The sequence below is a fragment of the Clupea harengus genome, chromosome 15 (assembly GCF_900700415.2).
Source record: "Clupea harengus chromosome 15, Ch_v2.0.2, whole genome shotgun sequence".
NCBI lineage: Eukaryota > Metazoa > Chordata > Actinopteri > Clupeiformes > Clupeidae > Clupea > Clupea harengus.
Window position 1 is genome coordinate 25,468,616 of NC_045166.1, and position 24,588 is coordinate 25,493,203.

General features: G+C 46.5%; 2 protein-coding genes across 6 annotated transcripts in view; one reads left to right on the forward strand and one right to left on the reverse strand.

The window, feature by feature from the left end:
• cdc42bpab (CDC42 binding protein kinase alpha (DMPK-like) b) overlaps positions 1-2,365 on the forward strand; it is a 70,382-nt gene extending 68,017 nt beyond the window's left edge. For 3 of the 4 annotated variants that reach the window (XM_031581513.2, XM_031581514.2, XM_031581516.2), the window contains 2 exons: positions 203-277; positions 2,047-2,365. In XM_031581513.2, coding sequence (XP_031437373.1) covers positions 203-277; positions 2,047-2,181 — 210 coding nt within the window. In that variant the 3' untranslated portion in view covers positions 2,182-2,365. The remainder of the gene's footprint in view (positions 1-202; positions 278-2,046) is intronic. The other variant, XM_031581517.2, reaches the window with a different exon arrangement.
• A 2,490-nt stretch (positions 2,366-4,855) lies between these two features.
• Positions 4,856-24,371, reverse strand: fzd3a (frizzled class receptor 3a). Of its 2 annotated transcripts, none has more exons than XM_012820953.3 (7): positions 24,118-24,371; positions 22,768-23,301; positions 13,894-14,090; positions 12,435-13,452; positions 8,985-9,133; positions 7,152-7,397; positions 4,856-6,593 (listed from the first exon to the last, which is right to left on the reverse strand). In XM_012820953.3, exons 2-7 carry the CDS (start codon positions 22,966-22,968, stop codon positions 6,341-6,343), a joined length of 2,064 nt encoding a protein of 687 aa, XP_012676407.2. In that variant the 5' UTR covers positions 22,969-23,301; positions 24,118-24,371; the 3' UTR covers positions 4,856-6,340. The 2 variants fall into 2 exon arrangements, with proteins under 2 accessions (XP_012676407.2, XP_031437378.1); XM_031581518.2 differs by having other exon boundaries at positions 7,152-7,400.
• Between the last annotated feature and the right edge of the window lie 217 nt (positions 24,372-24,588).

The window sequence follows — 24,588 nt, forward strand, 5'->3', positions numbered from 1 at the left end:
GGCTGTCCACCCTACACCACCTCTCCATCTCAGAATGACCATCCCTCTTCCCACTCCTCCCACAAGCATGTGGAGTACTGCAACACACACACCACCAACCATCCCTGTCACCTCCCCCCACCACCCACCCCCACCCACCACCCACCACCACCACCCACCACCGCTGTTTTTGTTAGCTGAAAGTGTTAACTCTCCTCTTCAGTGGCAGACCGTTTCACCTTCTGAGAAGACCCCCGATCTGAAAAGAGCCTTAAGGAACTTGCTTAGTAAGATGAAGGTAAAGTCAACACAAATACACACACACACACCAACACACTCTTATAAGTCTCCCCCATTGCCTGCCTTGGCCGTCCAATCCCTTGTTCAGGTCCATCGCAAAGCCCTCACTTCATCCCCTTCCCCATGTCTGCACAAGTGGCCAGAGGGTCATTGGCTGGTAGGCCTTGATCTCGCTGGCAGGCCTTGATCTCGCGGGCTGGCTTGTTGGCTGGCTTGTTGGCTCGTCACACACACACACACACATTTTCACACCACCTTTGGCTCTGATTTGGGTTTGTGTTTGTAATGGCAAGCTTACCATCCACAGTCTGCATACCCCGCCTCCATCTTGATCCCACTGGCGTCTCCAGATGCCCATCAGAGACTCCGACCAGTAGGATTGCTCGAGGAGTGCTGATAGGTTGTGCTGTAGAGTAGTGGTGTATATAGGGGCGGCAGCTCTCCCTCAGTGCTGTCGACTTTGCATGTGTCTCCATACACACATGTACATACACATGGCCCACACACACACACACACACACACACACACACACACACACACACACAGTGAATGTGTGATGCCCATTTCACTTCACATAAATAGCTACTTGCTGTGTGTCTGTGTGTGTGTGCGCGTGTGTGTGTGTAACCCTTGTGTTAACTTGTAATCCAGATGAAGCATGTCTATGTTGTACCTTATCGTTTTTCATGTCCCTTCAACACATTGTGAGATTTTCTCCAAAAGTAGCGCGACACTGCAACATGTCATTTTTGGTGTCAAAATAATGCAAAAAAAAGTGCTTCTAGGTGCTTCTGAAAATATACTGTTTCCACATATTCCTGTGCAAACTTTTGTCTGTTTATTTCAGCAATTTATATTGTGAACAAACTAATGAACAAACAATCTATGAATAGGAATCACAGGAATATTGATAGGCATAATGGTACATCTAGAATTTTGACAACAAAGACAAGATGTTGCAAATTCTAAATGGGCAAAAAAATCCAGCAGTCCAGTCATTACCCCCACATTGCTTGTAGTAATTTATCAATCATTTGTTATTTTCGTCTCTATTTTAGCTTCTTTTGAATAAAGGATGTAAAGAATACATAATTACATTTGGTCAAGTATCTGGAACTGAAATTGCGTCTGTAGCGTCTGTATATGTATCTCACTATAAACATTCAAAAGTTAAAGTTATAAAAAATAAGTTTCACACGTACTACAAGTGTCACATTTTCAACTTCATAGGCCAAGTCTGGTCATTTAACTGACAGGGACAAGTGCAGTAAATGTGAAGAGCTTTGATATGGGGGAAAAGCCAGCATCCATCCCCCTCTGTTCAGTTGTGTGGGGAAATGTTTTGACAAGAGCATGTCAGCTGGAACTGTGAGAATGTCTTCAGCTGTTGCTACCTGGAGAATTGCATGTAGAGATGAAGGCCACACAGCAGAGCACCACATCCCTACCCTAATGAAATCAGGCAGACATTTCACACTTCACTCGTGTCCCTTCTGCCTGGTCTATGCACTGGCTTTCTATCATGTTTGAGAACTCAATTCTCCGCTCTTGATCAGCCATACATGGATGAACAGATTCTAGCCAGTCAAGCTCTCCTGGAATAGATGGCAATTAGTTCTGGAACCTTCTCTGAATTTGTGGTTTTTCTGTCTTCTACCTCTTTCATTTCGTCCCTGTCCTCCTCTCTCTCTCTCTCTCTCTCTCTCTCCTCTCTCTCTCTGTCCATCGTTATCATCTGAACTCTCTGTTTTCTCCTTCTCCTCCAGGACTCGGACTCTCCGCGTCACTCCACCGCCTCCAACAGCTCCACCTTCAGCAGCCCGCCGAGTCCCGCCTCCCCACACAAGACCAAGTCCCTCTCCTTAGAGAGCACAGACCGCGCCGGCTGGGGCGACACATGAGGGGACTCGCTCCAGGACCCGCCCATAACCCCCTACCTCCTTCTCTCTCTCTCTCTCTCCGCAGGACTCCTCCTCCTCCTCCTCCACTGCCCCTCTTGCCCTCTCCTTTGTGTGATTCGCCAATAGCACTCCTCCAAGCTCCGCCCTCTGTCTTAAAGGCGCTTAACAGAACACCCCCCCCCCCTCCCACCCTCACCACGCCCTCCCTCTGGGAGAGGCTACTGTTACTATACTCTGAGTGTGGATTGAGGAGGATGCATTACTGTGTGTGTGTGAGTGTGTGAGTGTGTGTGTGTGAATGTCAGAGTGTGTTTGTGTAACTGAGGAAAAAAAAAAAGTTGTAAAACTCCTCCCCACCCCTCTTTCTACAGCCCTGCTTTGTAACTGGAACTGAGATGAAATTGAATCACATATTTGGTGGTCCTGAACTTAAGACCTCTGGCTCACCAACAGGACAATGAAGCCCATTGTTGGAGACTTGGAGATTTGACACTCTGTGACTAGCATCTGTACATATCATTTGGGGGGCTGAACTCCCTTATTTATTACTCGATGTGAGACTACACAAAGTGAAAGACAGCAATCAGCACCTCCCCTCCACCCTTTGGCCCGTGATAAGCAGACTGTACATACTGGCCAGAGCAAAAAGGGGGGAGGGGCTCACTGTTAATGCAACACAAATGCCACCTCATCTCATCCTATTTCCTCAACGCAGCGATGTGTGCAAAGTGCGACACTTTTGGTTTCATCAGCAAGAGAAAAAAAAGCTTAAACTGCCTAACATGGACTGACACTTACTTACCCATAGCAACTTCACACACACACACACATACATACACACACACACACACATGCAACACACTCACTCACAGTCAGCTGTCTTCCTGCTGTAGAACCTTAGGGACGCTATGGACGACGCCCGTCAAGTTATCCACCATCAACTGTACTCCTACTTTAATGCAAGCCAGAGTCCTTCCGATAGTTTTAGACCAATCAGCACAGCAACTTTGCATCACGGACACGCTCACATATCCAGTGATGTACATACATTAAAAAGTAGAGTATAATATATAATAAGAAAATATTATAGAACAGAGGGGAAAACAATGACAGAGGATCCATTGTTGAGAAAGTCCTGAGGAGTGGACTCACTCAAGGCTGACTTTTAGAACCACTTTCTCTATTTTTGTTGATGCATCTTATGAGGGTTTTATTTTTTTTCCCGGCACATTTTAGAATTGTTTTTATTTAATTTTTAGACTGGTGGAGTGTTTTTTGTTTCCCTGTCATGTCCGTCAGAGGAAAAAACATTGAATTATGCATAACGGTTTACGATGTTTTCATATGTTTACCTTCACTTGCACGTACAAGTCCGTTCATTGGCTCCTCCTTCACTTCAGATGCTAAACGTTTCTCATATGCTTTTCTCTCCGCAGTTGTTCCTGATATTAATGAATATGCATCGCCTTCCACTTGCTTTAGACTAATCTGACATTGTGCACAAGTAAGACATCTTGATGTTTCACCTTGTCGACAGTTTTGGAAACTGGATTTTTTTTTTTACCTAACCACAAAAAAAAGATTGTTATTGTTTGGCTAGTTTGGAATTACCACATAATTGTAAATAAGACGCTTTGGGGGGAAAAAACATGTACAACCAACTGCTCACTGTGGGAAATGTTTCTTTAACTGTTGCCATGACCACTGCTGATAGATCGTAAAGGCTTTGTGTACTTGAAATGTTTGAGAGGAATGCCCATAGGTAGGCCTTGAACAGAAGGACCGTTATATTCACGACCACTGAAATAGACTCTAGTTTAGTTGGAAGAGAATAGAGAAAGGGGTGCCGGAATGTACCACTTTTGTTGTTCGTAACAATCCTCTGTGTTCTAATATCTTACCAAGGCAACCAATGAGAATTTACATTCCTTACTCCGAGGAACAAAACCCATTGTTCAAGACAACAGCCCAAACTTTCCAAGGAATTCCATTATTTCATAAACTTGAAGTTAACTGAGGAGTTTTTTTCATCCATTGAGTTCTGTTTTTATCCATTTTAAAACAATGTCTTGTAATCATATCAACATTGCCAATCTGGAAAACAGTTATGGAAGTAATTGTGTTTTTCAGTAAAGATTGTAATCCTGTGATATCTAAGTGGGACTATCATACAAATAAAAAAAACTGCACAATAATGCCACCATCATCTCTGTTAGAAATGGGTGTAATGTCCCCGTCATTGCATATAATGGTCATGATTTTATTGTTACCAAAAAGCCCAGCTGAATGCAGTAGTATTAGACTTTTGAAGCCCCTATTTGTTCTATTGGGTAAGAGGTGTCCATGATTTTAGAATTTGCTGAATTTGAAGAGATGAGCTCTTGCATACATAGGGAGGTATGGAGAAATGGCAAATGGAGGCCAAGTCTTTGACTAGCACCCTTCTCAGGATAGCCTGACCCCCCACACTAACACTAGTATGTCTGAATACTGTGTTCGACCCAAATGTCAAGCTTCTGAAGGTTTTCTTAAGGTGGCACATAATAAGAGCTTTTTTTTTAAAAGGGCTCAGGGGCCATTGCTGACTGGGGTTTGGTTTGGAGGTGACATTGTAGACATTATAGAGGGGGATGTTCTGAAAAGAAATTGCCTTTGAAACTACAGTTTGTCTTCACTCACTCACTTTTTTTTTTTTTTTTTAAGAATTACCTTGTAATAATTTGTACAGTTTTATTTTTTGCATGTCATAGGTGTAATCATTTCTTGGGGGTTCTGTTTTGTTATACTGTTACACAAGGTTAAAGTCACTCACATGATGAGCTTTGGGCAAGGTTTTATGAGGGTTGTCCACCACAGGTAGAATTTTTGTTTTTCTTTTCTTTATTTTATTTGCACAGAGATATTTAAGATAGGAGGTCAACTGAATAATGTATGAAACTGGCCACCACATGTTTGTGGAGAAATTATTATATTAACCTGACTCCGATGTAATTCAATAAAAACGGAGGGCTATTAAAGACGTGGCTCCAGTTTTTGTTCTTGATGATTTTTACTGTGTTTTATGTGCCTTCATCTAATACAGCAGGAAGGACATCCTCCTTGTCACACTTACAAAATGGAGGTTTATTACAAATTTCACATTTGCCCAGAAAACAAAAGCAGAACATTTACATCTATACACATTCAATGTAACTATTCGAAAACAGTGCTAAACTTCATCTCCTACACTGAAAAAGTACTTAATACTACGAGGAAGGGCAATAGGAGTACTCAAATGAAAGGTGTCTTAGTTCGAGGACCTTGCCATGAAAAAGAACTGAACACTACCTATGCTACAGTTCCATAAATGAAGGGTTGTTTGGAATTCCGCTCTAGTTGCAACTTTGAAACACAGCAGTTTTTGACCCTTGAAATGCTAATTTACAAAAAATCCAATTAAGACAAACCATTCAGCACAACACAAGCCCCATTGTTTTGCAAGGAGACTTGCCACAAGCACACATGAACCATTTCAGTCCGAAGAGAAGTGCAATGAAAACGAACACATCCGATCCGCCACAAGCCCACCGACTCCAGCATGAGCGTCAGAACCTTGCGTATAGACAGCTGGAGGGCAGGAGAAGAGTAGAGGTCAAACTTTGGGTCCAAATAATGGTCTCTGCACCAGCATGTGTTCCTGTTAACCACTGCGGGATGGCCTGCCTGCATTTCCCCCTCAGTGCTTTGTATGTGTGGAATCGGTGTAGCTTCCAAAAAAGCTCAGTACCTCATGCCCCGCACATTACCACTAAACCTAAACCCCTGAGCTGTAGTCGGACTAGAGAAAGCTGAAGCACTGAAGAGACAGCCTGCCCCTTCCCATCATCTCTCGTGTCTGGATGGGCGTTGACTCACATTCCGTCCTCTAACCATATTAAGTACCTTCCCGTATCTCTACTTAGCACTGACTAAAAAAATCCCACCGTGTCTTTCTCAGTCACTTTGGGGGTTTTTGAAAGCCTACATCCCAACCTCTTTTCCGAGTCTTGTCACAGGGAAAGAGGTACTTTGGAGAAAAGGTGGGCTGAGGAGTACGAGCCCCAACTTCCAAATGTCCGTGTTTTATATTCTGTCCTTGGCTCATTTTTTCTCCCGCTCGAAGGGACCGGCCCTCCCCTGCTCAGGCTGTGGCCCCGTCCTCCTCGACGACGCGGTGGATGCCGTTGCCGGGGGTGCTCTGCACGGCCTGCGCTGTGATGCAAAGGTCCCGCGTGCTGCCGTGTCGCGACTGGCCGTCCAGCCGCTGCGTGCTGCCGTGCCTCGATTGGCTCTCCAGGCGGGTGGCGCTGCATTGGCGCGGTTGGTCGACGAGACGGGGCATGCTGCCGTACGGGAGTCGCTCCTCAGCGGGACGGAAACTGGTGGCTGTGCACCTGATACACACACAGATACACAAACACACACACAGACACGCACAATGTTTAGCAGACTGTCACTGTAAATACACTGTTGTCAGTAGGTGGTGCTCCCCACAGCCAGCTTTAATGAAACAGATCATACTATACTATACTATACTATACTATATGTTGTGCTATACATTTCCATACTGTTTGTTATTGTGCTCTAGAGCAGTGGTTCTTAACCTGGGTTCGGTCGAACCCCAGGGGTTCGTTGAGTCACTCTCAGGGGTTCGGCAGGGGTCAAGACACACACAGTATAGCCCGGTTCACACTAGCAATGTCGGGCCGTTTTTATATATACCTATGTTTTGAAGAAATCATATTTTATTTTTCCAATTACGAAGGGTTCGGTGAATGTACTGATGAAGTTTGCAGGGTTCAGTACCTCCAATAAGGTTAAGAACCACTGCTCTAGAGTACTGTTCTATTCTATGCTTTAGTGTGTTGTACTGTGCCATAGTATACTATGATATGCTGTATTGTTCTGTACTGTGTGATACCATGCTGACCAGTGTTACGCTGCTCCCCTACCTGCCATCTCTGGACCGTCGCTGGCTGCCATGGTGGCTGCTGGCCTTGCTGCGGACGCTCCCCGCCCGGCTGGTGCTGGCGCTGGCTGGCTCGTCCAGCATGGCCAGGTGGGTGGAGGAGGCGTGGGTGGAGGTGCCCTGCGTGGAGGTGCCCCGGGACTTCCTCGCCACGGGTGGCCCGGGCTCGCGCAGCAGCAGCTGAGACAGGTCCGGCTCCTGCAGGGCCTGCTGGCTCTCCTTCACCATGCTACTGGGGGGGGGGCGAAGGAGGAGGAGAAGGAGAGGGCGCGGGGGTGCGAGAGAAGGACGGAGAGATGGACAGGGAGGGGAACAGAGCGGGCAGTGAGGGCAGGGAGAGACGGAAGAGCGAGGGAAGAGAGAAGGGGAAAACAGCCAGGGCAGGGGGGGAGTGGGAGAGGAGAGGAGGAGAGGAGTGCGAAGAGCAGGGGGTGGGAGACGGGGTTAACACGCTGATTACAGGGGAGAGGGGCGTGAGCGCACAGAGGGAGCCCAGTTCACCATCACTGCCCCACACTGCATCCTACACCTACTAGAGCACACACATGCATAATGCATGTGTGGTGCCCTTCATCTGTGCCCAGCACACAACTACACACACACACAACAGTACAAACCTGCCACATGCTACATGCTACTGTAGACACAACTCACAACACAACTTTCTACATACGCGTGTAGCCTACAACAGACACACTAAATGCTACACATACACACAACACACTATAACGCATTTGTTATAGACATACAACACACTACTAAACACTACAACAGACCAAAGTGCACACTTACAGATAACACAGTAGACAAACTACAAACAAAAATACAATACAACAAATAAGTACACTACTACCATATTCTAGACCACATTCTTCAACAAACCACTGGAACAAATACTGTAGTATGTAGAGCATACATATTCATAAAAAAAGACATATCCAACACATAGCACAGATACTATGGTAAACACTCAAGTATAAAGTGTATACTGTATGGGCAACTATATTGCACATATTACAGGGGTAGACAACTAGCCTGGTTGCCCTGTAAAACGATATTTTGTGCCAACGCCATTAAACGTTTTTTATTCTTAATGACTTTCCGACACGTACAATCTGAACGCAGATCATAACACAGTTGTGTCTTACACATTGGTGGCTGATCTATTATTTGTGAAGTTCACAGAGGTTGTATGCACTGAGAAATGTGAGTGGACAAGTGCACTGAAGCATCCACTTGCCCACTGGACTGTTCAAATTATGATGTATCCATCCCTACAGTCTATGCCTAACTGTTTTGCTAGCCTACTTTACATGCAGAGCCACTACTTGGCCATCAGACTTTCAATGCAAGGACTATAGGTTCAAGCCCAGGGGCAAAGAAATATGCATTACGATTCTAAATAAAGACTGAGTAGCCATTAGTACAAACACTTGCTTTCACTGCATAGTGAGTAATTCAGGGACAAAAGTGTGTGCTATGCCTGTGTGATTCGACATGATGTCATATAGTACAATTTTATTGTATTTCTTATTCAAATTTGTATTAATTTATTTTGATGTTTATGTTTATACTCGATTCCTATTCCTACTACCTTGCTGCTATAACACCTAAATTTCCCTCACGGGATTAATAAAAGTTTATCTTATCTTATCCTATCTTATTTAAGATACAATACATCCTGTGTCTGCATGTTAACGCATGAGTATTTCTTTAAACACAAATATGTTTACAAATGTTATATTTAGACTGACAGGTAAATGCTATATAAAGCGGTAAAATGGTAAAGCGGACAGAATGGAGGAAGGGCACTCACTCTTTCCGGCGGTGGCCGTGGAAGAAGCTGGCCCACTCGAAGCAGGTCTTCTTGCTGCCCACCCAGAAGACGGAGGGGATGCCAACCACCAGCGTCATCAGGTACTTGATGAGAAACAGGGCGAGGTCCGGGTGACTGGTCTGCTTCACCTAGGGTCAGATGGCACAGGAACGAGGTTCAAAGCCAGCTTTAGAAAGAGCAATGTCAAAGATGTGACATGGATCCACGTAGCCTATCTTTAGTCCAGTTGGAAGACGTCTCAAGATAGTGTGTGTGTGTGTGTGTGTGTGTCTGTGTGTAAACGTGTATGTATACACTGTAACTTAAGACACAGAGCACGAGAGAGTGGGAAATCCAGGCAGTGACAGAAGTAGTCTGTGTAGAACACAAGGTTTGCACTAGAGATGACAGTCCCTCCTCGGCTGACATTTGTTTGAAAAACAAATGTGTGTGCACATGAGAGAGAGAGAGAGAGAGAAAGAGAGAGAAAGAAAGCGAAAGAGAGAGAGAGAGAGAATAAGGGGTAATCTTACAGAGGAGTTATTAAATGTATAAAACATTGCACTAGGCTAACTGCAAGCTGCACATCTGCTCCAACAACTTCAAAGACTATTAGTAATCAGCTGTACGGGGTGAGGGTGTGTTTGGGATGCATGTGCATTGTGTGTGATGAAGCTCTGGGCAATTTGTGTGTGTGTGAGAGAGAGTAGAGAGAGAGCGAGAGAGAGAGAGTGTATGTGTGTGCGCGTGTGTGTGTGTGTCTGTGTGTGTGTTTATGATTCATCTCTGTGCAGCTCAGTGCTCCATGCTCAAGGCATAAACAGAACCGCAGCCAACACAATGTCTGTCTATCTCTGTCTCATCTTCCTCCTCTATCTCTGTCTCATCTTCCTCCTCTCTCTGTGTACTTGTTATTTCCTGCTGTACGTACAGCACCTGAGCCCCTTCTCTGACTGTCAGCCATTTTGGCCTTCATTTAAATACTCCAAAACTGAACAGCGGTACCGAGGTACATCAAGTAATGAGTAGTCCCAGAACTCACTTACAACACACACACACAGAGACACACACACACGCACAGACCCCCCCCCCCCCCCCCCCCCCCGCCCCACACACACACACACACACACACAATCATGACGCATCCTGAGCCCTCGCATTCCCTCACAGATGCTCAGCAAAAAAGATGGCCTCATTAGTTGTTCGTAACAGCCTGAGGCACTCACACACACACACACACACACACACACACATTATTCAGACATATCCCTGCGCACTGACTGAACTCGCTGAGACTCTCCTTGCCTGTCCTTCAGAATTTGGGCTTATTATGCTGATCGTCGTTCTGTTAGCAATGTGCGGCTACGCTGCAAATAGCCTAGCGGCTGCTCTGTAGAGTGGTGCAGCGCCTGACTGAGTCTGTTTTCCTCTGATGAAGCAAATGAGCCACAGGGAGAGCTAGCATTGGCTCTCATGCTTTTGGACAGTTGCACAGCTAGAAATAAGGCCTTGATGATTCTTGCAGAGTCCTATGAATAGACAAGTCCAAAGTGTCCTAAAAGGCAATGGACATTGGACCAGATATTGAGTTACTGTCTTGTTGATTGATGGTAGGGTACATATTCACTTAACTAACTAATTAAGTATGTTTTTTTCTAACCTACAGGTGGGATGTTAAGGTAAAGTTTAGCATAGCAGTCTACCTTTGACAAGGATACAGCCTCGCGGAAAGCCTGTGGCCTAGGTTCAAATAATAAATAATAATAATAATATCTGTTTAACTGTTAGAAACTGCCATTTCTCTACCTGTACCCCATCCACAATGATTCTGAAATAGTACATATTGCCACTGCCACAGATGACCTGCTGAAATTGTCATTTTGTTGACATCCGGATAGTTACAGTGGTTCAAAAGTTTTGCCTTCAGAAGTACCTGCTTTTCAGGATCTGGCAACTAAACAAGGACAGGGCAGCACACTGCTCACCATAACATGGCCAAAAGCGAAAACAGATCAACGTATATAAATAAACACAACAACATTGGCCATTAAAAGCTAAAAGGACCACAGGGAAATGACTCCCCGCCCCTATGCCTCCCTGGGCTTTGTCTTTGGGCTGTTCTGATCTGGAGGAAATGGAGCAGCACTTATAACTCATCAGATTGTTTATGCCCAAGTGCCTGGACATCAAGACACGCAAACACTCACATCACACCCTTTTTTTTCAAAAGAGAATACACACACACACACACCCACACATACACCCCCACACACCCACACACACAAACCTCATAACCTTTCTGTGTCACAGAACATCCGCACACACATACACAGCTCCATATTAAACCGGCATGGTCGACCGTCTGTCGCAGAGTGCAACACAATGAGCAGGTGTGAAAGCACACAGACACACACACACACACACACACACACACACACACAGGAGATGCTTAATAATTTAAGATTGATGCTGGAGAATGGGAGCTTGGCTGGCTCCAGGCTGTTAGCTACAGAGCGCCCTGCCTCGTCCCCCGTGGAGCGAGCTAACTAAACCCCCATTTATCCGCACTCAAACACACCGGAGCAGAAGATGCACTGCTAATCCGCAGTAATGAAACGACACTGCTGGGGACAAATACATTTTTTACACAACACAGTGCAGAGGGAAACAGAATGGAGCAGAATAGAATTGAATGGAATTGAAAAGAACTGAATTGAATAGAATAGAAACGCGTAGAGTAGTTAGACAGTTAGTGGGAGGGCTCCTCTGCCCTCTGATATGAACAAGAGAGTCCTTTGTGTGACAGGGCCTGCTAAGCATGTAATGAAGCCACACTAATCTCACTCTCCTTTCTGAGAGAGGCATCTCTACTCAAATTGGATGAAGGTTTTTTTTTTTTTTTTTTTTTTTGCAGGAAGGCACTGACAGTGTCATAGGTTATCCTAATACTGATCCAGCTTTGATGTAGGGAATGTGATATGGGGGCTAGAGGATATGACTGTGATCTGATGTAATACGCAGACAGGATGTAGACGTGTGTAGAAGTGATCTGTCTTCATCTGATTTGGACAGGGAAGATGAGAGTGGATGTGTTTACCAGGGTAGGGGATGTTATGGTTGTTGAAGAAGACTCATCTGGCAAGGGCAGGCAATATGGTGATAGAGACACAGGATGAGTAGTGTAGTGCCACAGTGGTACAGGAGGTAGAGAAGTCGTTTAGTAATCAGAAGGTTGCTAGTTCGATTCCCTGTCGAAGCGTCCTTGAGCAAGACACTGAACCCCTAATTGCTCCTGATGTGCAGTGTGCCATCAGTGTAAAATGTAAAATGTGTATACATTGTAAGTCGCACATATGTAAGTTGCTTTGGATAAAAGCGTCTGCTAAATGACTAAATGTAATCTTCAGTTCATTTAGATAAGGGTGGCATTGGTTGTTGTAGATGCCTCACCTGGTAAGGGCAGGGAATGTGGTAGTGCCGGCACTTCTCTTGCACCCAGCTGGTCTCCCACAGCGGCCGGTAGCTGTGCTCGTACATGTAGCAGCCGATGACGGTGAGCAGCGGCACCAGGTAGAGCGCGGAGAAGACGCCGATGCGGATCATGAACTTCACCAGCTTGTCCTGGTTCTCCTTCTCCAGCGGGATCTCCATGCGCACGCGGTTGAGCGCGGCGATGCCCGCCAGCAGCAGCGCCACGCCCAGCACCACGTCGAAGCACAGCGGCGCCAGCAGGAACCAGCGCAGCGCCGGCCGGTCGTGCATCCCCAGGAAGCACACGCCGCTCAGGCCGTCGCCCTCCACCTTGTTGAGGGCCAGGAGGGTGACGGTGAGGATCCCCGGCAGGCCCCAGGCGGCGGCGTGGAAGATCAACGCCTTCTTCTCGATGGCCTCGCTGCCCCACTTGGGCACGGCCGCCAGGAACCAGGTGAGCGTGAGCACCACCCACCAGGCGCCGCCGGCCATGGTGAAGAAGTAGAGCGTCATGAAGAGCAGCGTGCAGGCCTTGTTGTGCGAGCCCTGCGTGACCGTGGCGGCGCGGAACCTTCCGGGGCTGGCCGGGTTGCAGGCCACGCGGTCCTCCAGCAGGAAGCCCAGGAAGTAGACGAGCGCCACCATCATGTAGCAGACGGCGTAGAAGACGATGGGCCGCTCCGGGTAGCGGAAGCGCGCCATGTCGATGAGGAAGGTGAGGAAGGTGAAGAGCGTGGCCGACAGGCACACGATGGAGACCACGCCCACGAAGTAGCGGGCGAACCGGAGCTCGTCGCGATGAAAGTGCATGCTGGGACAGGGGGCGGAGCAGTCGCGTGCGCCCAGGAAAGTGTAGCCCAGGCCGGGGTCCACCTTCAGCTCGCGGGGGCACCAGAAGCCGTAGTCCCGCTGCACCGGTGCCGGAGGCTCGGCCGTCACGGAGGAGCTGGGCAGGAGGTCCGCAGGCCGCGGGTACGGATCCTCACATTCTGGGAACCTGGAGGAGAAGAGAGCACACACAGAGATGTGACCGGATGAGGTGCAGTACACCTTTAAAAGAATAAACACCTACATCAGAGAATACTGTTGGACTCTAATCCCTAATCAGCTGCCATTAGTGATCCTCTCCCTTCCTCTCCCTTTCTCTACTTCTCCTTATCCTTCCTCTAAAGCTATCTCCTCTTACTAGTACTTAACTCGCACTTACAGTAGTTACATTCCTGCACTTTTTTATTTATTATGTAAAGTAGTATTTATTGTTAAAAAAAAAAAGCGTATGCTAAATGACCTAAAAATCTAAAAATTATTAAATTCAAATCCTCCGAACATTTTCACACAGATATCACTGTGGTGCATCATTTTATATATCGTATTTCATATTTGTAGGCATTATTTGTCCCCGGAGTTGCTGAACTGTTTCCAGAAGTTTCTCGCTCACCTCTCACATTCCATCTCCTCGGGCCAGCTGAGGCCAAAGATCTCCATGAGCTGGTGGCACTCTGCCCGGGCGCGCTGGCACAGGCGTCGGCACGGCAGCGTCATGCGCCCGTACTCCGTGCAGACGGGCGTGTACAGGGCGCAGAGGAAAGTTCGGAGGTCGGGGGAGCACTCCAGGTTCACCATGGGGTGGAAGGGCTAAGGGGCAGACAGAGGTGTCAGAGGTTAGATCCACATATCAGGGACGTTATGACCTGCCAGAGTTTGGTCAGACGAAACTGGAAACCGGATGATGGCTGGGAAAAGCTGATGCAGACCCTATTGAGTTGCATATCGTGTTACTGTGCTCAAGAACACTCTCGTTGAATGCAAGAGGTGTTAACTTCTCAGGGGACAAAAAAAACTCACTCTTTCATTCAACCTTTTGGTCAGGACTATGGTATATGACTATGGGGGAATAATGCCTTCTGTTCAAACGTAATTGCTCTGTTTAATGTTATGCTGCACCTGACCCAGAGCCATTATGTTGTGAGTGGAACTAAAGACCACAAATCCCTGGCCAGCTGACGTCCCTCCCAAGCCACCGCGCGACGTAACCTCACCGTTTACTCACTCACACACTTATATAAACACGCCACATTACATAATGCTGCGCAGATCACCCACGACAAAAAGAGACCCACTGACTCTAAATTCACTGCGGTCGGTCCACAGGCACAATACAGTGGACCTCGCCCTGTAACCTGACTCCACCCTCGAGTCCATCATAACCACACCCATCTCAACTCTCTGAACCCAACATGACACAAGAGGGGGTTGGGGGAGGGGGGAAGTGTGTGTTGGCGAGGCGGGGGAGGGGGGGGGGGGTTGTTTAGTGGGTGGGCGGGTGTACAGTTGCAGTTGGATCACCCGTCCTCCCCACTCCACCCTCGCAACCCCCTTTCTCTTTTCTCTCTCTCTCTCTCTCTCTCATCAAATACACTTTCCATTTCTCAACTGACCTCATGACAGTGCTGTGTGCCTACAGAGATCAATGTAGATTGATATCCAGCTGCGGGCAGCGAAACCTGACTCCAGGTCAGTACAAGACGCTGGAGGAGAGGAGAAGAGGGTGGGAGTGGGGGGGGGTATGTGGGGGTATATGGCACGGGCAGCTGCTGAGCAGAGCTTTAATATGTAAATCCCCCACCTCAGCCCCTTTCACCCCCTTCTCAACTTTGTGGGGGAGGGGGAGAAGCTCCAAAACCAGGCACAGACACTAGCCCCACCCCACCCCACCCCCCCCTTCCCAAACCCCCCACAACCTCCTGCAGAGGGACAGCCTTTTGTGACAGCAGTTTTGTTGAGGGCGGAGTGGGAGGGGGAGATGGGGTTGCCTGCTCCAAATTTTGAAGATGAGCTAAATGAAATGCTCCTCACTGCGCTGCCCCTGAGGATTCTGGGTATATGTGCGCTTGGCCAAATGTGTCTCCAAACACAGCAAGGCTCGTGTGAAGAGTGTGAGAAGTGAAAGTTGTGTGTTGCTTTTTTTTTTTTAAAGCATTCAAGATGAGCGTACATAGTATTACTACAAACCCACATGGCTCCTCTCAGGGATGCATCTCTTATTACCACTATCCACACACACACACACACACACACACACACACACACACACACACACACACACACACACACACACACACACACACACAACACACACACAACACACACACACACACATACACACACACACACACACACACACACACACAACACACACACACACACACACAACACACACACACACAACACACACACACACACACACACACACACAACACACACACACACACACACACACACACACACACAAAACACTACGGCAGCTTCATTCCAATAGAGTCATGAAGCCTCCTGTCAGTTGCAATGGATGCCGGCGCGTGAGCGTCTTAGCATCTGTCATAACACACACGCTAGGCTTTCTGCATTCATTTGTGCCCTAAATCTTCTTCCCGCCTACATACACACGCTCGTGAACACACACACACACACACACACACACACACACACACACACACACACACACACACACACATGCACATGCTGACTCTAGGCTTCCTCCCCTCAGCCTATAAAATAGGATTAGAATGCATGTTAGGGTTGGCCATTTCCACACAAAAGGATTGTGATGCAGAGATGCGTTTGCGTACGCCTAATCCATATTTAACGCGCCATATTTTTGTATTCTTCCAGCAGATTTACACCCCTGCCAGAGAACAGGCGACAGGAGTAATTGATTTCGCAGACATCAAGGTTCGATGCCCCGTGAGCTCCAGTGGGAATGGATTTGCTCAACTCTGAACCATTCAAATTCTCAGTTAACAATGATGTAATGTGCAGATGATTCTCCTACTGAAAACATCAGGCACGTCTTATATTACACAGCAAGTCCAGCCAGATGTTATGTTATAAATCATTATTATAGACTATATTGTAGGGGTTTGAATCACCAAATGTCCCATCATACAATATTCTTACAATACCATTCTGTTCATATGTTTTTTGGCTTTGCAGTCAGATATACTGCAATACATTGAAATTTATTTGGTACAGAATATATTCCCATAAGATCCTATCTCCTTAGTTTTCTTTCTGATGACCTGACAGCCCAATATCCATCTCAGTGCCATATTGGGAGCCATGAAAGCAACTGATGTCGTTATTCCTGCCACGCAATAATAGATAGTGCTTTGAATGCCCTCATGATTCAATAATAAACAATCTGAACGTGAGACACGATACAATACCTGGGAAAACATTGCAAACCTGTATTACGTGGATTTTCCCCCCCATACCAAACTAATTGTATTCTATTCTCATTCAGGGTTTTATTCAATGTAAATGTGATTACATTAAAAGCTTTTAGCTCCTATCTTATCACGCCATTCACTGTACTATCTACAGTAAGTGGAGGAGGGACATCAATCTCAGCCTCTTTAAGTGGGCTGTCACAGACCACTAAACCATGCTGAAGTTCATCTCAGTTATGCCTATGGCCACAGGGCTGCGTGAAGAAGTCACAGTCCTCCCGCAGTGGGACAAAGAGGCCACTGGCATTCGCCCTGTTTGTGCACTAACTGATCCACAGCTGCTGCCTTTAATTCAATACACAGGATCTCATGACAGACCTTTGCAGCAATGCATATTAAATTACTGGGATCAAACAACACACACACACACACACTGTGCAAAAATGCATGCATTCACATAGTTATTCACATGGTCTATGCACTATCTGTACACTTGCATACAAACATGCACACATTCACACACACACACACACACACACACACTTTCATGCCCACTGGATTGTACTCTCTTGCACGCACATATGCCCATACACCGTCACTAACTTGCTCGTGCACACGCATACACTCATACATTCATGGCACACACTCCCATTACCCAACACACACACACACACACACACACACACGCCATCCTCTCTGCCATACATACAGATAAATGCAGATAAATTTGAATTAGTGCCATGTTTTCCTTTTTTTCCCTTCCCCTGCCTGTCCAGCGACACTCACCACATTTAGCACCCCCAGCCCATGGCACACTGCTGTCGCTATGGCGATCTAATGAGCTCCCCCATGTGTGCATCTGGATCCCCCCCCCCCCCCCCCCCCCCCCCCCCACCCCCCCCACCCCCCGTCTCTGTCAGGGACCCCGGGGCACATGTATGCACACACATCAGCTCAATTGTCCATTGCCTTCTAGATGCCCTATAAACAAACTGGTGAAACACTTTGCTGGATGTGCAAGGCGGAAGATGGTTAAGTGGTCCCATGAATGTGTAGGCAGTGAACTCATAAGACAATAGAGTAAACATGGGCGCATGGGGACAGTTTTTTTTTTGAGCTTTTATGTGTGTGACCCTGAAAGGTCACGTTCTGTTTTTAGTTTTGTATATATTTTTACAGTATGCATGATATGATTTTCAGTGTACTGTTCAGCATGACTTGGCGATACATTTAACACTAACATTTACAGTAAAATTGTATTGTAATATGATAAGTAATATGTAAATGTAAAAAATAAGTCATATTTTATTTCATTTTATTAATTCAAACTAAACTGAAGGAGATTATTTTTTTGAATTGAACTGCCTTTTTTTTTAAAAATCTTCCTGTATTTCCTTTCCTTTCCTTTCCTTCCATGAAACACAATGACTCCTTAACAGCCCGTCATTGCAGTGAGGCCTCCTTCTGTCCGGGCCCCCGGTGACCTGTGGTGCAGTCAGTGTATTGCTTAAAACTGTCTCTTCCCAAACACAGGCCGTCTTGAGTCTGGGAGGGGGATTACTGCGGCCACGGTACGAGACAGCTGCTGTCTGCCAGGGGTTTGGCCTTCCTGCGGCTTCAGAGCCCCCCCATGATGAGGTGCTTTTAAGCCCCCCCCATTCGCCCCCTCCCCAGAAAAGCTCAGATCTCCTCTCTCTGCAGGGCTACTGTGCAGGGCTGCATGCCACCGATGCCTGCTCACTCGCTCAGACACTCACACGTGTGCAAGCGCTACAGATCTGAGATCTGAGGACCATGGGTAGTCATGGAGCATTCCTTAATGAGGGCTCAAAAGAATTAGACTGAACGCACCATGGTTCAGCAAAAAGAGTAGAAGTTCACATGTTATTTTTCAACTGAATTTTGAAGAAGATAACATGCATATATACAGTATATATATATATATATATAGAATACAAATAGGCTAACAACATGTTTTTTCCAAGTGGAGAAGATCATTTGGATATAATGTTGCCTGGGAGCTTTTGTGTAAATAACACAAAGACGGCTGAGGCAACCTGAATAGATAAGGTTGAACAATAACAATATCATCTTTTTATCCTCCACGGACTCATCCTTTTTTTTTCACTCTCACTCTCCCTCTTCAGCTATCTGTCTGTCTGTCATTCTTTCTTTCCTGCCCTTAATTCTCTGCCATTCCACGCTGACTGCTATGGCAACCGTGGATGCATCAACGGCCCAGCGTCAGGGAGTGGTGTGCATGCGGAGAGGTCGGAGGGCAGCGCTGAAGGACCTCCCCCCAGGAGCAGGAAAGCCCGCTCTTTTGTTGCAACACAATTGGCACCCGTTTCCAAGGCAACGGCTGTACCTTGCTATGGGGGAGAAGGAGCAAGAGAATGGGAAAGAAAAGAGGGAGAGAGAAAAGAGGGTGGAGAGAAACAGACAGAACAAGAGAGAGACAGGGGAGGGAAAAAGCCATAGCAAGGCACGGAGGCTATTTAGCCTGGCCTCTTTGAAAATTATAAAGTTAAATTGCTGGTTAACTAGCAGGAGCAATGTGGTTACCGATGGTGTGTTTTCTCTAGCCAATGCTATTAATATTCTGAGAGTGGCTATATGAATCCATTAACATTCCAAGAACGGATATATGATCCCATTAATATTCGAATTGCAGCTGAGGGGATGTACGCTTGACTGCCGATGCCTGGATTGCCTGAAGATAGCTCATTTTATATGTGCGTTCAGGATTTACGTTGTAATTACAACATGTCAGTCATTGTTGCCATTTAAGTGGGAAAAATACCTGGCTGTTCTGATCTCTTTTGCTCTCCTGACACGGTTGGATCCTAAACACGGCAGATTCATTCTGCCTCACTGTGTCCTGTCGTTCATATGTGGCTTGTTGTTTATGCCCTTTGATAACTATTTAACTGCAAAAATGATTATATTACTATTTCAAGGCTACCAAATTACATACTTTTCCTGTTATACCCATTCTTTCATTTCCTCATACAGCTGCACACATCTGCTGTCTTGGAAATTGACGTATTAGTCAGATACTGACGTTGGTTTCTAATCTGCTGTCTGACAGAAATATAGAGGAGTCCAGACATATTAAGCACTCCAAAATAAAGCGGATATTAAGACTGTATTACCAGTGTTCACTGTTATATCAGCACAGCAGAGGAACTGCTGGGATGGTGGTTGTGAGAAGATGGCATCCAGGGGCAACAGCTTGTGCCACACCAGGATTACCCAAACTCATACCTCTGACAGCCTCTCACTTGCTCTCTTCTCTCTCTCTCAATCCCAAAAATGCCCTTAGTTTACCCCAGCAAGTGAAAATCTTAAATCTCCCATCAATCACTCCGTAAGCATACGCTCCTGAGCCTCAATCAAAAAGAGAGAGATAGAGAAAGAGGAAGAGAGAGATAGAGAAAGAGAAAGGGAGAGAGGGATGCCATCCCTGGGGCTGCTGCCCTACTTCTTAAGCGAGGTTACCAGGAGGTCAACCAACCACCGCTGTAACCACTCGACTGTCTCCGGGATGCTACAGCAACATTTGGGAGCGTCACGAACCTAAGCCTTCCCAGAATCCCCTCTCCACATCTAAAAAATAAACAAGAGGAAGAAAGCACAGAGTTGGTGCGGTGGTGACAACTCAAGAATTACCTTCTCGCAAAAGCAGACACACTGAGAAATCGGAGGTGACGCCGGCAAAGGGAGAGAGAGACAGTAATCAAAAGCTCTGGCTGCTGGGTTTTGGCTCACGCCGACGGAAAACGGAGGAATCCCTTGGTCCCCGTCCAAGGAGCCAATCTTTTGCCTTTCACCACCCCAAGGTTCTATTCTTCATCATTACCACGGCTGCTGAAGAGACTCCACTCCCATTTGGAATCGAATGTCAAATCCACCCCAGGCCTTTTCTCTCCCCATTAGTCCTGCATTCTCCCACGACGGACGCATGCCAGAAACACAGGCAGTGACAGTTCAGTGTTGAAAAGCGCACACTGTGGAGTGATTTAGATGTGGCAGTGTTGTTTTCCTGTGGTAATGTGGCTTTTGCTCATGATAGAGTGAGAAAGTGTGCTTCAACTATTTTAAGTCTACTCATTTTTTCTAAATGCATTTCAAGGAACCGTTCTAAGACATGGGAATTCAGTGTGAGGAGGATTAATGACAAGCTATACTTTAGTGGAATTTCACTGAACTGTAATCAGTCTATAATGCTATGATACTATAACCTAGGGAGCCAGACCTGAATTGAGGCCTGTGATATGATTTGGTGGTTTGCAATGGAAGCCACTGGTATTCTGTCTGTGGTTTAGGCACTGATACCACGCTACAGTGCAGTCTGTGAAAACTGTGCAGTGGTGCAGTGCTACTGCTGTGCAGTTTGTGACATGTGCATGAAAATGAGAGTGGTGCTTGGGTTATTTTAGCAGGATAAACCTGATGACATGGGGGCACATCAAGCTGATGTGTGCTCATCAGTGTTTGAGTGAGAGTGAGAGTGTGTGTGTGTGTGTGTGTGTGTGTGTGTGTGTGTGTGTTAATGTGTGTGTGTGCTGGGTACACTCTGGGGTTACGTAACGCCATGCAAATACACGCAGAGGCAGAGGCAGGAGCACCAGATGGTCCTACTCTGGCTACGCTCCATCACATCAACCCCCTCGCCCTGCCCACAAATCCACCCCCCTCTGCCACCTCTCCATCCCGGCCTGCCTCCCTCATCTGGACAGGGTTGGGCGGGCGGGGTGGGGCGGTTTCAGGGGTGGGGTAGGACCACACACCGAAGGCCTCGCCAGGGGATTTACCCCCCATCATCCTCTTCCCACTGCCTGCCCCACCGCCGTGCATCTCTGGGTGATCGCTAACAAGGCTAATGCAGGCGCTGTGCACTGAGCCTCCACTTACTCCGAACACTCAAGCAAAGAGGATCACCGAGCGGCCGCAATCAATCCAATCCGATCATCGTGGCAGCGGAGATTACAGGACCATCAACATAACAACACAACCATAAATAACATACGCAGCGGCCGGCAAACCATTGGCTGACTGGACAATATAGAGTCCGGTCTGTCATGACACACATTCGGAATGCATGGGACACTCCAGGATAGGAATGGAGCGTGTGTGTGTGTGTGTGTGTGTGGGGGGTGGCACTCTGAGATCGGATGTATTGACTCAGATGGTGGCCTTTGGTGGCCTCTTGAAATAGGTCACACAAAGCAGGGAAAACAACCATTTGCAAATAGTTCACACTGATACGGTGCAGAATTCAGAAATTCATTGATTTAATGCCCCTCTGGAGAGATTAAAACTTAATTTCCTGCCTAATGTTTTTGTAATGTGATCCAAATAGCTGTGCTAAGCAAAGACACACTGGAGGTCTAACCAATTGAAATGAAAGCCCAAACGCTTCATGGTAATCTGGGGTGCGTTGATTGCTAATGCCATCAGGGTGTTGTTGCAAATCTCCCTGTAATCTGTGAGTTTCAATAAAACCTGCCACACAACAGTGCAGACCAAGGCCCATCACAACACCTGTCTTCTCACAAATGTAACGCTACCAAGAAGTGAAACAAATCCCCTGCCTATTTAGATGACATCACGTGGAGAGAAAGGTTCCATTCTTACCCTCCTCCCAAACCTATAGTTATTTTAGTGCTCAAAATAAATGAGATTAAAGGACCAGGAATGAGAATGAATTCCTCTATTCAAAAACTCTGCAAATCAACAAAACAATACCCACAACAAGCATCAAAAGCGAACACTTTCAAAAGTGTCACAAATTACCATCTGACCAATGGCCTCCGACCAATCTGATAGTGCAGATTTGATTGCAGTACAGTGACCGCATTCTTACAATCCAGGGTTCTATGGAAACTCATTTTGGTGTTGCTAGCAATTCAGTGATCTTAAGAAGCACTGTATGGGCCAATACTTATGCACACAAACACAAAGAACCACACACACACACACACACACACACACACACACACACACACACACACACACACACACACACACACACAACATACGACACACACACAAAAACACAAACAACACTGATAACTTACCTCCATGGCGAGGGCTGCAGTCTGCTGGTCATAGTGATTGAGCAGATTGGGCATGAAGGTGGAGTTATAAGGTAGGTCATGGCACATACGTAAGGTGATGGGCTCGCAGGTGAACATACTGTGGCTCCCTCCGGCCTCCATGTGGATAGCCATGCTGGCCGTCACAAGGGACCACAGCACCCACAGCAGGTCCATAGTCATGGGTCACACCTCAGGGAGTTTGCCCCCCTTGCTCCTCCAGGCAGAGGCAGCCTTTGAGGCTGCTTGAAAGGCTAGTGGCTAGGGGGAAATGGAGCTTGTGTATAGGGAGCTGGGTCGGTTCGGAGAGTTTGTGTTCAGGCACTGCATATTATACTGGAAATTCAGAAGGACGCAAAAGGCTTGTCATTACTCAGACTCCTGAGGATATCGTCAGATGGTCTGATAGAAATACAGATCCAGCTATGTTCTTGCAGGTACAGCTAGTCCCAGGTTTGATACGTGAATGCAGGCACTATAGCGATGGCAATGCTGAGGACTTTCCAAAGTAGGACTCTGTGAAAGGAATAATGCAAAATGTATGCTGTTAATTTGAAGTCATTGCATTGCATCTTCATGCAGGCTAAAAGCAAAATGTCTTGGGCATTCAACGAACCAAATTATGCATTTAATTAGGCCTATATTTTGACGATTCTTCCCTTGTATGAACACAGTAACAAAACAATAGATTCAATTGTAGGTGTGAATTAAGTCCTGTATTTCTTCCAAGTGATAGCTGTCTCACCACAAAGGTTCTATAGTTTTCAAAAAGGAAAACTATTGTGCTCTAGATATGGAAACACCATTGCAACGGGTTACAATGGGGTGCACTTTCGCCCCAGTTGGACCGGCAGATCTTTACTAAGTATTTATTTCCAAATAATTGACCCCGTTCAACGTCAGTTGATCACCCATGATCTCCAGAGCGGCGCGACAGAGCAGCGAGCATTTAAGCTCTACAGCCCATCACTGTGTTTACGTAGCCAACCGTACCTTGCTTTCCCATGATAGAACAGGCTACAAAGTAGACTAGTTAACGTTAGATAATGATGACACGAAAATATACAACTGACAGCCAGAGTATCTTTTTCCCACACAACAGGAATACTCGTACGGTAACTAACATAGACTTCACCGAACCACGAACAAAAGATTCCTCGTTTTAACCAATACTACACATAGGATCTCCGGACGATCGATTTCATTTGTTATCTGAAAACGACGGTTTAATCAGCCAGAACGAAATGTTCATATGTGCCAGTGAAGTAATGTTGCGCATAGCCTAGTGCCGATAATAAAGTATCCTCGAATGTAAAATAATAAACCACTTACCCCAGTTTCGACAATGATAGCTCGCTTCACGTGTGGGACTCTGGGCTTCCCCTCCTTAGTGACCGTAACAATAAAAACGAGTCCGCTTCTCCTCGAGCAGGTTTGAGCGATTGCGTCGGGAACGCGAGCGGTGGGGACGGTGACGCGCACCAGAACCAACCAACCCCCTCCCCGTGGAAAAAATGTGGTTGTCAAATAGAAGCCGGCTGACGTCTGTCAGAGTTAATAATTTCAGAGAACGTACACTATCCTTTTGCATTCTATTCAAATGTGGGTTCATTGTTAGTGTGTTAATATTTTTTTTGACTTCACCCTAAACGATTAACAGTACAGGCTACAATAAAGCCGCGACAAGCGTAAAAGCTTTACGTTCCATGTAAGTGCAACGACAGTATGGCCAGACATTATATCTTAGGATACAACACTGTAACATTGAAACACTGATGCACCGGATAGTGCCTACAGGAGGCG